The 13,625-nt window shown below is 47.6% G+C and overlaps 1 protein-coding gene across 1 annotated transcript; it reads left to right on the top strand.

Moving 5' to 3' along the window:
* The first annotated feature begins 2,716 nt into the window (after positions 1-2,716).
* Positions 2,717-11,544, top strand: ODF1 (outer dense fiber of sperm tails 1). Its single transcript, XM_045899197.2, has 2 exons — positions 2,717-3,089; positions 10,978-11,544. The coding sequence occupies exons 1-2, from the start codon at positions 2,773-2,775 to the stop codon at positions 11,417-11,419; spliced, it is 759 nt and encodes a 252-aa protein (XP_045755153.1). The 5' UTR covers positions 2,717-2,772; the 3' UTR covers positions 11,420-11,544.
* The last annotated feature ends 2,081 nt before the right edge of the window (positions 11,545-13,625 follow it).

Below are 13,625 nucleotides of genomic sequence, written 5' to 3'. Positions count from 1 at the left end.
CTAGTCACAAGAGACTTTAGTGTAGGAGGCTCTCACCTCTCTGATTACTCCTTCAATGAGTAATCATGAGCTCCTTCACTACCTCCATTTCTTGTTATTGTTCCTTGGGATTGTACCTGAGCCCTCTTCTTTTCTCAATCTATTCCTTCTCCTGAAGGATCTTGTCCACTCCAGGGTTCCAACAGTGTATGGACTTGTGGCTCCTGAATTTGTATCTCTGGCCCAGTTTTCTTTTGAGTTCCAGACCCACTTATCTGCAGGCTATTCAACATTTCCACTTAAAGTCGTCAGTAATACCTCATATTTAGCATATCCCCCAAACTTACTCTTCTTCCTCAGTCAATGGCAACCATTCTGCCAAGCTAGAAACCTAGGAGTCATTACGGATTCCTCCCTACTTCATCCTCATTCTGTTCACTAAGTTCGGTTTAATTCACTCATTTGTTCACTCAGTGAATAAGTTTTAAGCCCTATTATGCTCCAGGCATTGCACCAGGTATCTAATGGTGAGCAAAAATAGACAAGGTCCCTTCTTCATAGAGCTTACAGCCTAGTTGGGGAAACAGACAAATGATGTTATGAAAGGAATATGTACTTATAAATGCTTTGTTGCGGGCGGGGGGGGGGGGGGGACCAGGAAGGCTTCTCTGAGGAAGGGACATTTAAGAGGAGATCTAAAGAATGCCTCAGGAGTTAACGACTACCAGATCAAGGGCATGGGGTGAGGAGCTCAGTTTTTAAACAGATGGAACAGTGTGCACACCAGTCCTGAATGAGGTGAAATGAGTAAGACTTTGGGAAAGGCCATTGTGGCTGAAGCATAATGAATTATAGGAATAATAATGGGGGAGGAGAAGGAGAGAGAGGCAGAGGCCCTATTGTTCAGCACTTTATAAGGGTTTGGGCCCTTTTTCTAAGAGGACAGAGAAGGGTGGGTGGGGTTCGGGGTGGCAGATTTATGCATGAAAATCACTCTGGCTGCAATGTGGAGAATAGATTGGATGAGTCTGAGTGGACATGAGGGGAAGGGATCCCATTTGGTTCCTTCTTGGCATCCCTCCAGCCACGATCCCTAGTCCAGACTTTGCTGTCCTTTCTTTCCAGCAGAAGTCACCTCTAAACTGTTGTCCCCTGACAATGCTGGGGGCTGTATATATCTATCAGACTTACGTTTCAACTTCTCTCAACAGAAAAGAAAACTAGTGATTCTTCATTGTGCTCAAAATAAAGTTCAAACCCCTTAGTTGGCCCACCAGTCCCTTCAAACCTAGCTCTTATCTCCTCTGGTGCCACGTTCAACTGCTTGTCCTCAAGTACCCAAGCCTCACTCCATAAAAAGGGGATTTGAGAACTGGATAGCAGGCTGAAGGGACTGGCCCAGAGCACTAGAAGTACCTGAGCCAAGGCTGAGGCTGAGTGCAAGGTCCAGCATATTGATCTAACTGGGAGCACAGGAAACTGGCCCAGGTGAGGATTTCAGGTAGTTGGCTTTAAGCAACTTCAGACAGTTGGCTGTCAGAGTATCAAGGAGCAATACTTGAGAAGCACTTGGGGACAAGCCTTCTAGAGTCTTGGACAAAAGACCGGAGATGAAATGCTGGGAGGTGGTGACCGATAGGAGGCTGAGCACTGGGAGATGGGAGCTTAAGATCAGGACCCCGGGCGCTGCAGAACCGAAGCTCCAGGACAGCAAGGATGCCTGATAGCAAAGAATGGGCAGGACGTGGGCACCTGGGTGGCCCAGGCCGTTAAGCATTTGCCTTCAGCTCTGGTCATGGCCCCCAGGGTCCTGGGATCGAGTTCCACATTGGGCTCCCTGCTCAGCGGGGAGTCTGCTTCTCCCTCTCCCCCTCTCCCCACTCCCTGCTCGTGCTTTCTCTCGCTATCTCTCTGTCTGTCAAATAAATAAATAAAATCTTAAAAAAAAAAAAGAATGGGCAGGACTCAGAGACTTGGGGCTAAGAAGGTCAAGGACTCAGGCTGCCTTGAGAATGACTTGGTAAGAACGCACAAAAGCTCTGTAAAGAAAGAAGGCTTTCGGGCACCTGGGTGGCTCAGTCGGTTAAGCGACTGCCTTTGGCTCAGGTCATGATCCTGGAGTCCCGGGATCGAGTCCCGCATCAGGCTCCCTGCTCGGCGGGGAGTCTGCTTCTCCCTCTGACCCTCCTCCCTCTCGTGCTCTCTGTCTCTCATTCTCTCTCTCGCAAATAAATAAATAAATAAAATCTTAAAAAAAAAAAAAAAAAGAAAGAAAGAAGGCTTTCTACATATCGACTAGGAGCCAGAATGACTCCTAGAGTATAAGGGGCAAGGCTAAGTGTCAAGTCAAGGCTGGAGCCGGAAGGGCATAGAGAAAGGAGCCGGGCAGCTCCTTCCACGCCCCTACCCTGAGATCTTAGCCAGTCCTAAGGACATGCACGAGCCGAGGACATTGAAGGTTATGGCCATGAACCCCAAAGAGCTGGGATTGCTTGCGGGCCCCACCCAGCCTCAGGGCAAATGGAATCTCAACATTAGTGTGGATCTGAGAGCAGCTCTGTAAACCTAAGGAGGGTCTCTGGAGACCATGACTCTGTACGGTTCACGCGGTAACCAGAAGACTGTGACATACTTGGAGGGTGGTGAGGTCACAGAACCCAAGCTTTAAAGTAAGTGAACCATGTGTGCCTCCTTTATTTTTCAAAGGAACTTCTGAGAAGAGCTTGGAACAATTTTTTCCCCCCTGAGTGCCATTTCCCAAAGGTACTCACAAAGCCATACAGTGGGACTGTAATGGCTGCACTGAGTTGTCTTCTGGACAGCGTTAGAAGGGACATAAAGAAGGTGGACCGAGAACTGAGGCAGCTGCGATGCATCGACGAGTGCACGCGGTGTCTGTGTGACCTGTACATGCACCCCTACTGCTGCTGTGACCTGCACCCCTACCCCTACTGCCTCTGCTACTCCAAGCGGGCGCGCTCCTGCGGGCTCTGCGACCTCTACCCGTGCTGCCTGTGTGACGTCAAGCTCTACTGTATGCGACCGTCACTCCGAAGCCTGGAGAGGAAAGCCATTAGAGCCATAGAGGACGAGAAGAGAGAGCTCGCCAAGTAAAAGACCTTCCTACGGTTTTTAGAGTCAGTGTATGGAGGCTTAGGAGTCGCAGAGGGGTGGCCGGGGCGGGGCAACGGAACAGTAGACACTGGAACAAAGATGGAAAGGGCTGGAGATGAGGACTCGGGTGACTTGGCATGACTTAGCGCAGGTTTAAGAGAAGAAGGGTAGATGGGTCCATGACGGGAATTGTGGGATGCTCAAAAGACCGTGGAATGATGGTGATTGGCAAGGTGGTGGGTGGTTTAGAGCCGGAGTGCCAACTTGATAAATAGCAGGGCTTTAATGAGGGGAAGAAATAGGGGGTGTCGTTAAAAAGCTATTGGAAGAAGCAAACTAAACCTTTTTTTTTCTGGTTATGAGTAAAGTGATTTGAGTAGATTCGGGCTTACAGGAATGACTACAGAGAAGCAATAACAATGGATCAACTCCTTAATGCTTGCCAGAGACTTTAAGAGCAGGGGAGCAAACTGAACAACAGAGGCAAGCCCTGGGTTTGGCAGGAAAACCCTTCTCCCGTTCCCCAACTCCAGGCAGCCTTAAAATCCACCTGGACTAGGGCCCATTATGTCCGCCTCCCCCTCAAGCAGCAGCAAAGGTGGTGAACAGGAACGATAGAACCGAGGGTCGCAGGGTTCAGAACAGAGTTGAGAGGGCTCTGATCGAATTGGGTAATTTTAAAGCCACTTTTTTTTTTTAAAAGATTTTATTTATTTATTTGAGAGAGAGAATGACATAGAGATAGCATGAGAGGGGGGAGGGTCAGAGGGAGAAGCAGACTCCCCGCCGAGCAGGGAGCCCGATGAGGGACTTGATCCCGGGACTCCAGGATCATGACCTGAGCCGAAGGCAGTCGCTTAACCAACTGAGCCACCCAGGCGCCCTTAAAGCCACTTTTTACAATTTTGTTTGATTACATTTCCTTTGCTGGCCTGGAGAAAGCTTTCCGTTTCTAACTTTCCACTGTTTGCCAGCCAGTCTGGTACAATTGATGAAAACAATGGTTGAAAGCATTGCCCTCTGGCTAAATAAATTTATATGATAATAAACAAATAAACCGTACACTGGGACACTAGGTAGATGTAAAGCAGAATGACGAAGCCTTTTACGTGTTGATGTATTGAATGAAAGAGGCAAGAAAAACTACTTGATATGCTACTACTTTTAACAAGATGGGCACAAATGGATGATAGATTTTTTTGATCGAAATATACTTGACAGGGCGCCTGGATGGCTCAGTTGGTTGGGCGACTGCCTTCGGCTTAGGTCATGATCCTGGAGTCCCAGGATCGAGTCCCGCATCGGACTCCCTGCTCAGCTGGGGGTCTGCTTCTCCCTCTGACCCTCTTCCCTCTCGTGCTCTCTGTCTCTCATTCTCTCTCTCAAATAAATAAATAAAATCTTAAAAAAAAAAAAAAAGAAATATACTTGACATATGCCACCGTGTAAATTTAAGGTGCATAGTGTGTTTGATACATTTATATATTATGATTGCCATTGTAGTGATAATTAGCACCTCTGTCATGTTCCATAATGATCATTTCTTTTTAGTGGTTGGAATAATTACATTCTAGTCCCTTACCAAGTCTGATGATTATAATACAATATTATTGTCTATATTCACTATACTGTTCATTAGATCTCTGGGACTTATTTACTACTCATTGCACGTTTCTATCCTTAAACAACATCCTTCCTATCCCCATGGTAGATTAATAGATTAGATGGGTAGATAGGGAGGGAGGGATGTAAGTAGCTAAATAGGTAGGTGGATGGATGGAAAAAGAGTTGGAGACAGAGACAGACACTTGATACCAGTGACTGGGATATTACACTAGAAAAGTAATGGGACAACTATTGTCCAAGTCATCGGTCACCAAAGGTCAGGAATGAACCCCTCTGAATAGTTTGGGATGGGCCTATTGCTTATAACTTCATCTACACTCAATTTGAAACAGTTTTTATTTTTGCTCCTTGGAGTATCAAGTTACGTAAGTTTTGCGCACTGAGTCAGAGATTTCTTTTTTAATTGGTCTACATGGAGGGTTACTTGGGAGCAGGCCTGTATCCACTGTCCCTGTGTCTCTGAATCCTTGAATACCCTTGATTCAAGTCCTTCCAGACTTTGTCTCCTGGCTGTCCCTCCTCTCCAGACCCTCCCAGAAGAATGCCTCTCTGTTCTTCACCCTCTGGGCACCCTCCACCAGCTCCAGGAGTCCCTATTTCTTGGCATGCGGTAGACACAACCTCAAGCTGAATTCTCAGCTGTAGGGTGTATATAAGAGACAGTGCTTTCTATGGGATGTGATATTTTCCTCGACAATGTCTGGGTTTTTGCTGATATCTTTTTTCCTCTGCCTGAGGCAGTATATGAAGTTGGTGGTGTTTTTACACGAATTCCCGCGTCTCTGAACTGATACCGCTGAGTCCATCCGGGAAAAGACCTCGGGCTTACTCTCTTGTGTCTCCTCCCAGCCACTCTCTTCCCATTCATACCGTCTTGTGAAACCCTCCTATGCTCGATTTCTGACAGCTTGACATTTCACCATCCAGGAGGGCTTAGTATCACCTGCAAACCTAAATATTCAGTTTTCCTGACCATGGATGAAAATGTTAAGCCCCCATCTAGCCCCAGTCCCAGAAGACTCCTACTGTTAGTATTTTTTCTTCCAATGAAATGCCTCTTTTTCCTTATCTCTCACCTAGCTCCCAACCCATGACGAAATAGATCCAGAAACAGCATGGTGATTCAATTTTTTTAAACAACCTTTGGTGTGAAACCTTGCCCAAGGCTTTGCGAGTTTAGAAATCATATTCACACGACCTTCTACCCCTTTAAAGAAGGCGACCAGTTTGGTTAGGTAGGACATGTCCTTTCAGATGCCAGGTTGTATTATCCTGAGGTTCTTTTTCCAGCGGGAAAATTCCCTGGTCTATAGCTGCCCCAGCCCCATTGGAATTGTTTTGCTGTGTGAGTGAGAGTCAACCTGCTCTTTTAATGACTGGTAAGAAGGCTTGGCTGACATTTCTCCCCTACGTTGCTTGAGCATTCCTGAGTGTATGTTACCTGACTGAGGTATGTGTGTGTTTTTAGACTAGCTGTAGGTCCATTTTCTTTTCTTTTTTTTTTTTTTAAAGATTTTATTTATTTATTTGAGAGAGAGAGAATGAGAGACAGAGAGCATGAGAGGGAGGAGGGTCAGAGGGAGAAGCAGACTCCCCGCCGAGCAGGGAGCCCGATGCGGGACTCGATCCTGGGACTCCAGGATCATGACCTGAGCCGAAGGCAGTCGCTTAATCGACTGAGCCACCCAGGCGCCCACACCCTTTACTTCTTAATACCTGGAAACTCAGACTGAGACTGCGCTTCCCTTCACTCACCCAACTATCTACGGTTGGTCTGAATCACAGTGAGAAATTCCCTTAAAAATCCCCACACTGGAGGGGCACCATCTTCTGCAAACTTCAAAAATCTGCCCTCTCCTCTCTTTCCTTGTTCTCCTTCACACTCTAAGACTAAGGTTTTCACTGACTCACTCTTACTTGGTCTGGCTGAGGACTATCAGCCTCAGGGGGATCTAGGAGTACCTCCCCAGGTCTAAGCCCTCAGGAAATCTCTCCACCCTTCCAAGCTCTGACCCACAGGGCAGGGCATAGCTCTCTCTCCCCCAGCATCCCTGCAAGAGGGGAAGCGAGTGTGGCCCCCTGTTCCTTTCTCCTCCTAATCCTTTCCTACCCCCAGGTTAGGAGCCCAGTCCCCCCAGCAGGGCAGGGGTAGGAATGGCCGCCCATCTAAGCCAAAAGCCTATCTATTATTTGGCTTGACCTTACTGGTTAATGATACAGGACTTGGAGCTTGGTGACTCAAAGCCTCAGGCTTCAGGGGAATCTGAGTATGGCGGAGCCAGGTCCAGCCTGATAAAGAGACTTACCCGTTATTGAGTTTTCATTCAGTAGGTGCCACATTCCATCTTCATTTGGTCCTTGCAACATCTTGGCTGTCTTAGAGAGGATGAAACAGATTCAGGAGCACTGTTCTTGACCACTAGGAGTTGGAAGAGCCGGGACTTAAAGCCAGGTTTGCCTGAGTCTGGAATCCACGTGCTTAACCACCGGGCCAGTGGTTCTCACAGAGTGGGCTCTGGACCAGCATCACCTGGAACGCGTTAGAAATGCAAATTCTTGGCTCCTCCGTGGGCCCACCGAATTGGAAACTCTGGGGGCGGGGCGAAGCCACCTGTGCTCTAACAAGCACCGCCGGGGACTCTGATGCACCTGCATTTGCTACTCTTCGTATCAAACAGAAGTCAGGAGAGAGACAGGGCAGGAAAGGGGAAGAGGGAGAAAAAAGAAGAGAAAGTGAAAGATGAGTTGGACAGGAGGAATGGGGTTTAGTGGGTCTTTGGAAGGGGTCTACAATTAGGAGAAAAAGCAAAGTACTCCAAGGACAGCTACAGGCAGGCACATTTCCCTTTGCTCCTGGGTAGAGATAGACCTTTTTGACATCTTCATTATTTTATTTAGCACCAGGCTGGACCTCATTCATATCTTTGTGAAAAGGGCTGACTACATAGCTCATCGTTGCCGGGGGTTGGGGGGTAGGGGTGGGGGGTAGGGGGGCAGGATGTGTCACTTTCAGGAGCTTGGTCGCACGCTGCAGAAGGGAGGAGGGCTGGCACCCCCAGACACCGTCAGCCACTCGCTTTTCCCTCAGCTTCTCTGGGAAGCTTCTGCAACGAACCAAGGGGCTGATTGCCCTACATTAACTGCACTCCAGCTCCTCCCTCATGATAACAACTACAGAAGGCAATCTCCCTTTGCCCAGAACACCATGGAGCCATGGAAATTCCCTTGCGGGGTAATAGGTACATCGCCAGACAGGAGTCAAGTTGCAAGTTCAGAGTTATAGCTGATGAATAAAATGTGGCTCCTGCAATTTCTCCGAAACCCACACATCCCCACTGATAACCCCTGACCAAGAAGCAAAAGGAAGAAGACACCTAACTTGGCCAAAACTTTTTAGGCAATTTCCCGAAGACTCTCATTGGTGAGACCTCTGTGCAGCTGCTGCAGGGGCAAAGGGGCCCGAGGGACAGGGCCAGAGGAAGAGGGGGACCTGAGCCACAAGAACAACGACAACACACGCAATTGCACACGGAGACTTAGACTGCTGACAGGAGGAGAAGGATCTGGAAGCTGGCTTTGGCTTGTAGAACTGGCTCCCAGATCCATCTCCTGTGAAGGGCAGGAGGCCTTTGATGGAATCAGTAAGGCAGTAGTGAGGGGGCCTAGCAATCCCGCTTGGGCTCCGTGGTCCTCTTTTGTGAGGCCCAGCCCCCTTTACGGCAGGGTTTGAGGTTTTCATCTCCAATGGGAAGGTCTGAGCTGAACAGAAGAACTTTCATTCTCAGCCCATGTCCACACCGTGGGAGGTTCTTGAGAGATCCAGGTGCACCCATTCTGCTCTCTGTTCTGCTCTCGGCTTTGGCTGCTCAGGCTTCCAGGCCCTGGTCCATCCAGAGAGGACACGCGGCATCTTTGGGAGCTATTCTCGGTCCATCCAGGGAAGACAGAGTGCGTTTTCTCCTGTTTGTTTTGTTCCACAGATATGAAGATTTTTTTTAGAAGTCCAGTTCTCTTCCTTTGTCCTTAGTATGGCCTGTGGGTATCCTGGCACACTCCGGGCATGAGAGATATCTGTGCCCCGGGCAGCCCACGTTCCTTGGGGCTGGACGTGGAAAGGAAGCTGGCTGACTGTTACAGTCCTCTGGGTGCCTTGCACCGTTGTTTCTGTTGGCCTCGGTGTCTGCTAGGAGATTATTCCATTTAATCATTTGCAATTAGCCTCTTAAGGGCCTTGATTTGTAACCTTCCGTATAAGGGCTCACACTTGTTAAACCAATTATGTTAGGGGTCATCAAGTGAAAAATACAGATTCAAGGCAGTATGTATAGCATGATTTCATAAGAACACACGTAAGAATCTACATATGTATGTACAAAACACACACAGAGAAGAAAATCTAACACCAAAATGTTATATGCTATATAGGATTATGGGTTTGTTTGTTTTTTTTACAAAATATTCCATCTTTTTGCTTATCTGTATATTTTCTAAGTTTTCTGCAATGAACTCGTATAACTTATATAACAAAAAGAAGAGTATAAACAAAATTCAGCATAAAAGGAAAGAATTAAAAAGGTATCTCAAACTGACCATCCAGTTGCGAAGTTTAGATTTGTCAAACTGGAAGAGGTTCTAGAAATCGCACACTCCCAAGACCTTCCTTTGGAGGCCAAAAGATGCAAGAAGATTTGCCAGGACTGTCTCTTAGAACACAGATTTTTTTTTTCCCCGTTAAGGGATAAAAAGACCATTTCAGAATATTAGGTTGTCTTTGGAAGGATCAACAAATAGAAAAAAAAAAAAAAAATGGACCCTAAGGAAGGCCAAAGCATGTAGGACTAACGCCAGGCTGCTCAACCTGTGGGCCAAGCACTACTATAAATACTTTTCATTCATTAATTTAAACCTCACAATCCTAGAAGTAGCTACTATTATTGTTCCAATTTTACAGATGAGGAAACTGAGGCACAGAGAAGCTAAGTAACTTATCCACGTGGCAGAGCCACCATTTGAACCTAAAAACTCTGGCTCTGAACCTGTGCTCTGAGGCATATGGCTTTCCTACCCCCCATACACTGCAGGTGTTCCATCAGCGAGAGCCGCCAACGGTATTTGTTTACTATGAAGGGTTCACACAGGACTGCCGAGCGGTAGCAAGAGCAACGCTGTAAAAACCATGGGGGACCTGAGTTCGCTGCTCCAGGGGCTGCAGACAGTGGTAGTTACCGACTAGCAGTGCGGGGCTGGGGAGAGAGGAGGAGGGAAAAAGCCCGGATTTGTAATGTTTTCCAATTTCCATAGTGTAAATAACCCCACCATGATAGATTTCGAGCTATCAACAGCAAGTCAGTGGATGGGAGGTGGCTAGTGATGGGCACCATCAGCCCTTGCAAGCTGGGAGGACCTGGATCCAGCTCACGGCCCCTCCCAGAGGACTGTCCCTGCTGGTGCCCGCCATCCCGAGTTTGGAGCGGACTCACCGCAGCAGAAAGAGGCAGGCCCCCGGGGGGTGGGCAGAGCTGAGCTGGGGCACTTTGGCCTTGTCATTGGTTGATGAAGCTTTCAGGCCAGGTCTGTGGGATGGCCCAGTGGTGTCACCAGTCTTGTGGGTAGCGGGGCTGGGTTCTGAGGCTGACAGACGTCTTTAACACGCAGATTTTAAATGGTATATTAGTTGGATCCCCTTAAAAAAAAGGCTTGAGTCCACATTTAATAGTAGTAATAATGATCACAGTAATAACTGAGCAAGATTTTTAACGTGTCGAGGACGGCATTAAGCAAAACTAATCCCATCTAATCTTCCAAGAGCCTTATGATGGAGGTGCTGTTATTATTTCCATTTTACAGATGAGGAAACTGAGGCAAGTTTCCACAATTAATAAGAGAAGGACCTGGGACTCAAATGCAAGAGAAAGATCTGCAAGGCCAAGCAGCTGTCTGCTGTTGGCAGAGGTTTACGTGTGGGAGAGTGCGATTTACATGGGAGGACTCTCATTTTTCACTTTATACAATTCTGTAGAGTTTGGCTTTCCACAATGACTAGTGTTTACGTTTGCTATTTAAAAAAAAAAAAGAGATCAGGCGCCTGGCTGGCTAGAGCATGTGACTCTTGATCTTGGGGTCGTGAGTTTCAAGCCCCAAGTCGGTCGAGGGCTTACTTAAAAAACAATAGTCACAAAAAAATAGAGATCAAACTATTGTTTCTCAAGCTGTGTCTGAGATCTGTGTCTGAGATGCTCTCCTTTTTCTCAATTCCAGACTGAGGAGAACCACAAATAGAATTCTGGCCTCCTCTTGCTGTAGCAGTAACATTTTAGGATCAGTAAACGTGTGCGGCTTTGAGCCTGATCAAGTCAAAGTTCGGGTGAAGGACGGCAAGGTGTGCGTGTCGGCCGAGCGGGAGAACAGGTACGACTGCCTCGGGTCGAAAAAGTACAGCTACATGAACATCTGCAAAGAGTTCAGCCTGCCGCCGTGCGTGGATGAGAAGGACGTGACGTACTCCTACGGGCTGGGCAGCTGCGTGAAGATCGAGTCTCCATGCTACCCCTGCACGTCTCCCTGCAACCCTTGCAACCCCTGCAGCCCCTGCAGCCCCTGCAGCCCCTGCAGCCCCTGCAATCCCTGCAACCCCTGTGACCCCTGTAGCCCGTGCTATCCCTGCGGGAGCCGATTTTCCTGTAGAAAGATGATCTTGTAAAGCGTAGGAGCCCATGACTTAGTGGAAATCCCGTACTCCAGCCAGGCAGCTTTTCCAGTGTTCCTCCTCCTCTTCCCAATGGCCCGTGGTACTCAAGTCCCTAGGAAACTGAATACATAACTGCAACCCACCGGTGGTGTGTGTGAAAGTCTTTTGGCTCAACCCTCTGTGTCCTCCCTGTACCAGCGAGCGCTAGCTTCCCGGAAAAGATCCTCTCTGGGTGGGCATCCCCAGACACTGTTTTCCCAAGCGATCCGGTGCGATGGCCTAGCTCAGAAACCAAGCTGGTAAAGCAGACATGAAGACTAGTGAGGTTGAAGGCAAGCGCTTTGCAAATCTACCGCAGTGGGGGAGCACCAGGGCGCAAGCTCTGCCCAGGAAATGGGCTGGGGGTTTTACTGGGTCAACAGGTCAGAGTGCAAAAGGACGGGAGTGGGGGGAAGCACGTTCACAGATTTAGGGTGGGGTGTTCATAGACAGCTTTTCCTTTCTCAACATTTCTATGATTTGGTGGGGAATGGCCAGCTCTGGTTCAGGCTGGTTTGCAACCTCCTTGTGATTTATTTCAACTATCTGCTTTTCTCAAGCCCTGAAACTTTTTTTTTTTTTTAAGATTTTATTTATTTATTTGAGAGAGAGAGAGAGCACATGAGAGGGGGGAGGGTCAGAGGGAGAAGCAGACTCCCTGCTGAGCAGGGAGCCTGATGCGGGACTCGATCCCGGGACTCCAGGATCATGACCTGAGCCGAAGGCAGTCGCTTAACCCACTGAGCCACCCAGGCACCCAAGCCCTGAAACTTCTTGTAGGCACAGTAGTTCAGTTCAAAGTTCATGAGTGAAAAACTACAGCTTTCACAACATGCTAGAGTATCACGAAATGATAACCCATTTCAGCTGAAGGTGGATCCTCGTGGACATAACCATGAGCCATCCATGATCGCCAAGACAGAAGTGTAAAGGAAGAAGGACCTGTTGGGAGGGATCAGAATGAGACATGGGTCAGTTTCCGAGCTGACTCCTGCAGAGAACGTAAAACCCTCACGTTTGCACAGTGTTCTTTCAACGGTCTTAGCTACATGTGGATTAAAGCAGTGATTTTCCGCCTCGACCACACATGGGAATCACTTGGGGGAGCTTTAAAAATATGGATGCCAAACCAAAGGAAAAGAAGAAAAGAGTGAAAAATATTTTTAAAAAAAGGAAAAACAGGCCTTTTTTAGAAAAGAAAAAAAATACTGATGCTTGGGTCCCATTTCCAGTTTATAATGTAATATAGATTGGAGGTGCAGCCTGGGCATCAAGACTTTTAAATGCCTCCCCAGGTAATTGAAACATGCCGCTAAGGTTGAGAAATTGCATGGGATCTTAAAGCTCTCCCAGCTTTTTTTCTTTAAAAGCTTCCTTCAAGTTCAAGGTTAAAGAATATTGATGGTAATGGCAGACATATTTTGCTTTCAATTGAGGGAAGTAATGGCCCTCTAAACAGGTGGTGAATAAAAAACACTGAACATCTCAGAAATTTATTACCTAGGAACCAGGTATAAATAAGTATGTTTGTGGGTACTAAATTGTAGAGTTACACTTAGAAGTGTCTTGCCATAACTTGATTTATAAATATTCTAGTTTCTAAGTTACAAATTTTTGAAAATGATTTTGAAAAAAATTCACCCTGTGGACCCTAAGACGTGGGTCTTAGACAAACAGGAATCTCTGTCCTCTGGAAGGCACCATTCTAGGACACTCCTGGCAGCTCTTCACTCCTTCATTCCCCCACCCACCTACTCACCCTCCTGTTAACCCAGCAATTCATTCATTCATCCAGTGAGTCTTGATGATTTTTTTTTTTTTTAAGAGGACGGGGGAGAGTAGTCTGAATTGGGTTATGAGGCCCCCTGGGCAGAGTATGTCACCTCAGCCATTGAACTCACTTTGGGGGCCGTGAGTCTGTTCCAAGCTCCAGCTAGGGAGGCATGAGCCTCCCCAGGGGCGGGGTCCATGGCATCTCCTGACCCGTCTGCCCTCACACGTGGGGAGCCCCACAGATTTTATGATTTTAAATGCCAGGTACTGTGCTCTGCAGCAGGGATGGAGAGAAGAAAATATCCCTTTCACAAATGCCTCAAATTAAATTGATGAGGGGTAGTGTGGAGGGATTGGGGAAGAAGGGAATGCCAAAGAAACTGAATTTACAAGGGCTAGGAGAGGC

This window comes from Mirounga angustirostris, unplaced genomic scaffold (genome assembly GCF_029215605.1).
Source record: "Mirounga angustirostris isolate CCGP_5_RB_7025 unplaced genomic scaffold, mMirAng1.0.hap1 SCAF_4, whole genome shotgun sequence".
Classification (NCBI taxonomy): domain Eukaryota; kingdom Metazoa; phylum Chordata; class Mammalia; order Carnivora; family Phocidae; genus Mirounga; species Mirounga angustirostris.
This window is presented reverse-complemented; position numbering and strand designations above follow the sequence as displayed.

What these genes read in the sequence shown, in the direction of transcription:
- ODF1 (XM_045899197.2), top strand. Translation starts at nt 2,773, where the DNA reads ATGGCTGCACTGAGTTGTCTTCTGGACAGCGTTAGAAGGGACATAAAG. An exon ending in GAGAAGAGAGAGCTCGCCAA is followed by an intron (nt 3,090 to 10,977) that starts GTAAAAGACCTT and finishes TCTCAATTCCAG; the next exon opens with ACTGAGGAGAACCACAAATA.